Source organism: Chaetodon trifascialis, chromosome 19 (assembly GCF_039877785.1).
Source record: "Chaetodon trifascialis isolate fChaTrf1 chromosome 19, fChaTrf1.hap1, whole genome shotgun sequence".
Lineage (NCBI taxonomy): Eukaryota > Metazoa > Chordata > Actinopteri > Chaetodontiformes > Chaetodontidae > Chaetodon > Chaetodon trifascialis.
In genome coordinates, this window is record NC_092074.1 from 19,466,045 (window position 1) to 19,472,268 (window position 6,224).

The 6,224-nt window shown below is 38.9% G+C and overlaps 1 protein-coding gene across 1 annotated transcript; it reads right to left on the bottom strand.

Annotated features, from left to right (window-relative positions):
* Positions 1 to 938: 938 nt before the first annotated feature.
* knstrn (kinetochore localized astrin (SPAG5) binding protein) lies at positions 939 to 3,123 on the bottom strand. Its single transcript, XM_070987813.1, has 9 exons — positions 3,060 to 3,123; positions 2,672 to 2,737; positions 2,424 to 2,559; positions 2,240 to 2,269; positions 2,055 to 2,154; positions 1,751 to 1,865; positions 1,603 to 1,664; positions 1,276 to 1,350; positions 939 to 1,161 (listed from the first exon to the last, which is right to left on the bottom strand). The coding sequence occupies exons 2-9, from the start codon at positions 2,691 to 2,693 to the stop codon at positions 1,033 to 1,035; spliced, it is 669 nt and encodes a 222-aa protein (XP_070843914.1). The 5' UTR covers positions 2,694 to 2,737; positions 3,060 to 3,123; the 3' UTR covers positions 939 to 1,032.
* Positions 3,124 to 6,224: the final 3,101 nt, after the last annotated feature.

Genomic DNA, 6,224 nt, shown 5'->3' on the forward strand with positions numbered 1-6,224 from the left:
CGAGTGCTCGTCCTTCTTTGCCGGCAGGTTTCTTCCTGTTCATCTACTACTACAACACCAGCCACTCAGCAGAGATCAGCAGTGCCGCAAGCGATGACAGGAACTCCAGCAGCTCCACCATCGACACTCTTAAAACCGACCTGGACAACTCCGAGAACCCCTACGTCAACTTTACAAGCAAAAGATAAATCCATGGAAGACGAATGAGAAGAGAGAGAGGTGGAAGAAGTACTCAGATCTTTTACTTAAGCACACAAAATATAAAAAAGTAAAAGTACTCATCATGCAGAATGTCCCATGTCAGAATGACATATTTTATATCACTGGATTATGTTCAGGAACTCATTATAAATCATAATTTATTAGGCAGCATAATATGGAAATACTCAAGTACAAGAGTACAAATACCTCAGTACAGTACTTCAGTGCATGTACTACGTTACATTACACCACTGTGAAACGGTCACAGCCTTCTTTAAATACAGATTATAAGACAGTCCAAAGGATTAACTCTGAAGAATGTGATGTGTAACATAATGTGTGACACATCTTTCCAGGCATATTCATTGATAGTTATTAGTTCATATGAAAAATGCTTTAATACTAAATCATTTAGTTCATGTTAGGACCATAAATTGGTCTGCAGTTTCATTCAGTGATAAGAAAAGGGTGTTTTTAATACAAGTCATGAGTTTGAGGCCTTTTTTGATGCAACCATCAACTGTAATACTTGTTCAATGGGAAAACTGCAAAATCTTTAATAATTTCTAACCTGAGGCTTTTGAATACTTCACAATAAATGTGTTTTAATTACATTCCAGCACCCTCTCAAACAGGATATGGGTAATTGTAAATGAGATGACTTCTTGTGTGTAAAAGTACATTTTGTCTGAAATATGAGCAGAGATGAGGAACATAAGGAAATAAGAATCCTTTATTCAGTTTCAGCCACAATAACATTAAAACAGAACATTATGCACCAATAAACTTTCAAATTTAACTCATTTTAAATTGGGGAACTATTTTACACTTTCACAACAGGAGAGCTTCTGCTTCCTTCAGAGCTTTTTCCATTTCAGCAGCCTCCAGGGAGAAGTTCTCCCTCTCCTGCATCATATGTTCCCGAGCTGTAGTGAGTTCTGTCATCGTCGTTTGGATTTCCTATAAGTGTGAGAAATGAGGAACTCTTTGAATACACAAACATCACCTAAATCAACTACAACACATAGCAGAGTCACACTGGTTCATACAAAAGCTTCAACGTGTCTGACTCACCGCTAGCCGAGCACGTTGCTGTGATGCAATGTCTCCAAACGCTTTTAATTTATGCAGCAGGTCTGTGGAGACGCTCTGAAATAAAGACAATGAAAACTGTGCTTATTAGATGGCAGTGCCTATGAAGCCAAGAGCGTGTAACCATTCATGTGTAGGGTACAAGTATAGTGTAGATTTTGAAAATTTTATGTCTGCACTGAAATTTCATCTGTTTTCCAGTTTGTAGTTACTTGTGAGGGTTTCATTCATTTTATTTAAAGTTTTAGAAAACATATGACATAAAACATCACTGTACATTTAACATCCTGTAAAATAAAATATATATACCATAACTTCTTTTCTTTGATCTTCATTTTGTTGTGCAGCTTCTCCAACCCTTTCTCCTACAACTAAGAATCAGAGAGATGTGATGTTATTTTCAACAGAAATTAGGCTGACAAAAACACACATTTTGAAAATGGGGACACATATTCACCTGGGTCGATTTGGGCTGCAACTAGGAGTACATGACAGTCCTTCAGGTTTTTCTGTAACCCCGCATTCTCCTTTTCAAGGTCACTGAACTGCAGCTCCAACTCAGCTACCCTTTGCTGCAATGTGACAAGGACTTTAGCAAAACAGCTTAGATTTTAAAAGCATAAGGTGGAGAAAAAGAAATAAAACTGCAGCTGGCAGCACATAAATGATATGCACATTCACAAAGTAACACTTCAGCATAAATAAAAGTATTTAGCTTTATTGCAATCCTATGACTACTTCATTAAAACTGCTTTCTGTACCTGTGTGTCTGTGAGGTTTTTCTGCAGCTCCTCATTGGAAGCCATCAAATGCTGATTTTGCTCCTTGAGCTCTGCCTGCTGCCCATATCTGGTGGACACACTGTGGAAAGGTGCAACATAGAGTTGTGTAAAAAAGAAAGGCTGAAGCCCATTGCATGCTCAAGACATGCACTATCATGACTTACCCCTTGTGAACTCTAGGAACAACATTTTTTCTGGAAGACAAGGGGAAAAAAATGTCAGTAGCTGTGAAGCAAACATTCAGAGCCTGGCAGGTATCAGGGGGTTGTGATGCTTTACACCAGAGGAAAGGAAATGATCTCAAACTTCACTTCACATTGTTAGTTTTACTAATTTGCAACTTCTTACCTTGGCACATTTTCTTTTTGAGATTTAAGGATACCATCTGACTTCTGGCCAGCATGCACAGCTGCAGATACAGCTGCTGTGTCTTTGGATTCAAATTTATGACCTGTTTTCTTTGTTTCTGCAGGTAAGTGCGCACCTGGAAAAAAAAAAACCCATGAGACTGTTTATCTGACATCATCTTAGCTTGACTTCATAAACATGAGTTTAGTCATCAACACAGTGAAGAAATAAAAGCCAGTTATGCTCACCTCTTGGGATTTTAGAGGACATAGCTCAATCTGTAATGAATATAACACCAGCAATGACACAGGAGCCTGTATAAAGAAATAATTTGACTAAACACATTAAGTGCATCCTGGACATCTTTACTAAACAGCTGTTGAACTATAACTTAACTGAACATGGTCTATGTATGCGTATTCTAAACATATATTTAATACAGGCCCTATGAATTTGCTGTCACGCCGAACATAAAAATCGACATATTTTGAATGGAGTTTGGTACGATTTCACAAATACAAGGTCTAACAAAACAGGCGTTTAATTAGCTTATTTTCCGTGCAAGTTAAGCGGTCAGCATGACTGAAACATACTAATATGTGCGACATGGTCTAACAACACAACATAAATACGTACCTTGATGGATATTTTAACTCTGATAGTTGTCAACAGTCAAAACTGAGCCGCACGAATTCAAAAACGTCCCGCCCTCTATACTCAATTCCGGTTTGGTGACCTTCTTTCCTGTATAGTTATTACTACTTTTCGCTCCCTCTGATGGAGAAAATGTGATTTTTTTTTTATTAATTCGAGCTAATAGTGTATGCATTTTATTTTTTGTTTACGTAACTTTACTGCAATAACCGAAATAACCAGCGGAATCGAGAAAGTAGACGAGACCCACGGATGGAGTGCACTGCGCATGCGTGGAGGCGGCTAAATTCAAAACTCAAGACGTTAGCATTGAGGCTCGTTGACGTTAGCTGTAGTTTGTAGGTTTGCTTGTCGACCCAGCGAAAAATAAGCAATATGAAAACAATTTTTGGTTAGTTTAGCAGTAATAACGCAACCGTATCTGTTAGTAACGTGAGGAATAAGCTCATAACAACCACAAGGTATGCCCTATACTGTTTCTTCGAAGTTCACGTCTTTTCTTGTTCATATTGTGAATGGCACGCGAAGACGAACGTTATTTTCAACTGCCGTTAGCTAAATAACGCACTAAAATCAGTGCGTTAGTCCCTGATAGCGACGTCAGGAATCACCCGTTTGTTGTCTGTAATGAATGCTTTCGGTTAAAAATATGTTTGGCGGTGAAATAGATAACAATAGCGATTGTTGACAAGGGATAAAACCATATCCAGCTAACGCCGCCCTTCATTAGGTTACATGTTAATCCGCGTACACGATCAATGTAAAACTAATCTGTAGTACACAAAATCATGTAGCTTCTGTTCATCCAGTCCCATATTTCCATGAAGTCATTGGAGCGCAATATATTCTTAACAGAGACTGAAAGACGGTCACTTCGTAGTTTGTTTTCATGCCATGGAGTTTATTTAATTTTCCACATGTATCACATACCAAGTTTATCATGGCTCCTGAAGAACAGTCTTTGTAAACCCTGCTGCACTGTTGCACACCTGATCTACCTGTTTAAAATGAATGTGAATGAAATATACTGCTGAGGCTGTGTGTTACTGTGTCTAACACTGTTTTCATTTATTCACAGTTGAAAATGGAGCCTCTGGATCCTGCCAAGAATGAGTGAGTGGAAATTATGTTATTAATAGAAAGCAGCATGTGTGCTTTGTGCAGTCTGCACATTACCTGAAGGCCAGCTTTACACCTGTACACCCCACATGTACAGACACCAGATCGTAAAACTCTATTTTATGTTTTGTGTTACAGTGACGGTGGTGGATCCTCCAGGCGCCGCATCTCTTCGGTCAGTGCCACAGATAATTTTATGGACAAAGTATACTGTACTGATGACTTTTAAAAAAGCAGATCATTGTCCTGAACCATGTCATCTGCAATTAATCGTTTTCAGATTTTGAAAGCACCACGGAAATCAATCAGATTCCCTGACCCAGAGCAACAGGAAAATATGGTAAATTTAAGATTTTTAGTTGAGTGTGTTTTATGTGTAAAACTGGTGATTTTGAAAGCAATAATCCAACCCTAATTAATTTTTTAAGTATCAGTTCTCAGCCTACGAAGGATCAAATTGTGTGGTAATACTTTTGTTTATGGTTTTACATTTTACTTTATGTATTATATTCATTTTCACTAAGGTGGAGTATGCCAAAAAACCAGTGGAAAAGAGGAATTCAAGGAGAGTCAGTTTCGCCCCTGCCGACGACGTTCTCCTGTTCTCAATGTGAGACTCTTACAAAAATAGAAAAATAAAGTCAGGCTTAATTTTTCACATGGACACTGGCATTTCAACTCAAACAATATTTTATTTTTACAGGGACGTAAAGAATGCCTCTTCTGCTCGAAGTCCTCTCCAAGAATTAGTAACAGGTAAATTTGTGATGTATGTTTAAGTACTGTATGTGATGCCTTCTTCAAACAACTTTGTAATATTTGTCCTGTGTGGTTCCACAGCAGCGGCGGCCCCACAAAACAGGTATGGTGACCTGATCCTTTCAAGCTCTACTCATTCAGCTGTGTGCCACTAATTTGTTCCTCTTAACGTAAATGTGTTTTTCTCCCATAAGGGTCCAGGTCCTGGCCCCTGAAGATGGGATTCAACAAATTACAGGTAAGAATATTTGATTTTTCAACTTTAATCAACTATTGCAGTGTAAAATGAATCTTACTAAATTCAGATTTTCAAATTTAGGAATGGAAACCTTATTGAATGCTCCTCTGCATGCCTCTCAACAAAGGGAGACGGTGAGCGTGAAGTCACTTTGCTATTTTCCTTAACTGTTTTACCAATGTTGTTTCTTAACACTGCCACAGCCACCAAATGTTAAACTGGTTTGTTATGATTATATTTTTGATATCATAATAATGCTTCATACTAATGTTCAGAGGTTTTCATGTAAAACCTGATATTTTCTGACCATTCATTGACATAAAGTTATCATCCTCACCAGGTCAACTTTGACACCGGGTTTGACTTTGGGGAGAAAACAGTGATGTTTTCTACAGATGATGCATTCATGGACATGACCCACAGTCACACTATGAACATTGCCGGTGATGCAGAATTACTTGGAGATATTTCCCTTCAAAACTATGACACTTTACCCACTAGCAGAGAGAAAACAGTGATATTCACTGAAGATGATGGATCCATGGATATGACCTTAAGCCATACTGTGAACATGACAAGTGGTTCAGTGTCACTACCCACGAACAGAAGCGTGGATTTAAGTGTGGAGAAGAGAAACACATCCTCATCAGCGCCTTGTGTGGATCCTGCCGGATTAGAAAACTTCCTCGCAACTCTCTTTAAACCAAGTGGCCCCAGCGTTAATCCTGCGATCACCCGAATGTCGCTTCCAGCTGGAGCATCGTCTGCAGAAACAAACCGCTCCCAGGCCCAGGTTAAGTCACAAAGAGCTGATGTGGATAAAGAAAATCAGGCTCCAGCTTCTGTCTCAGCTGTGATGGAGAAGTCACTAAATACGTCCAGAAAGATTGATGAATCATCTTATGGGAGTGCACTCTGTCCAAAGGCTGATGTAAGCATGGATATGACTGAAGCTCATACAGACCACATCCAGGGATTCACCAATGATGACAACCCCTTTCAGTGTCTTTTTCCCACTCAAGAAATGTACT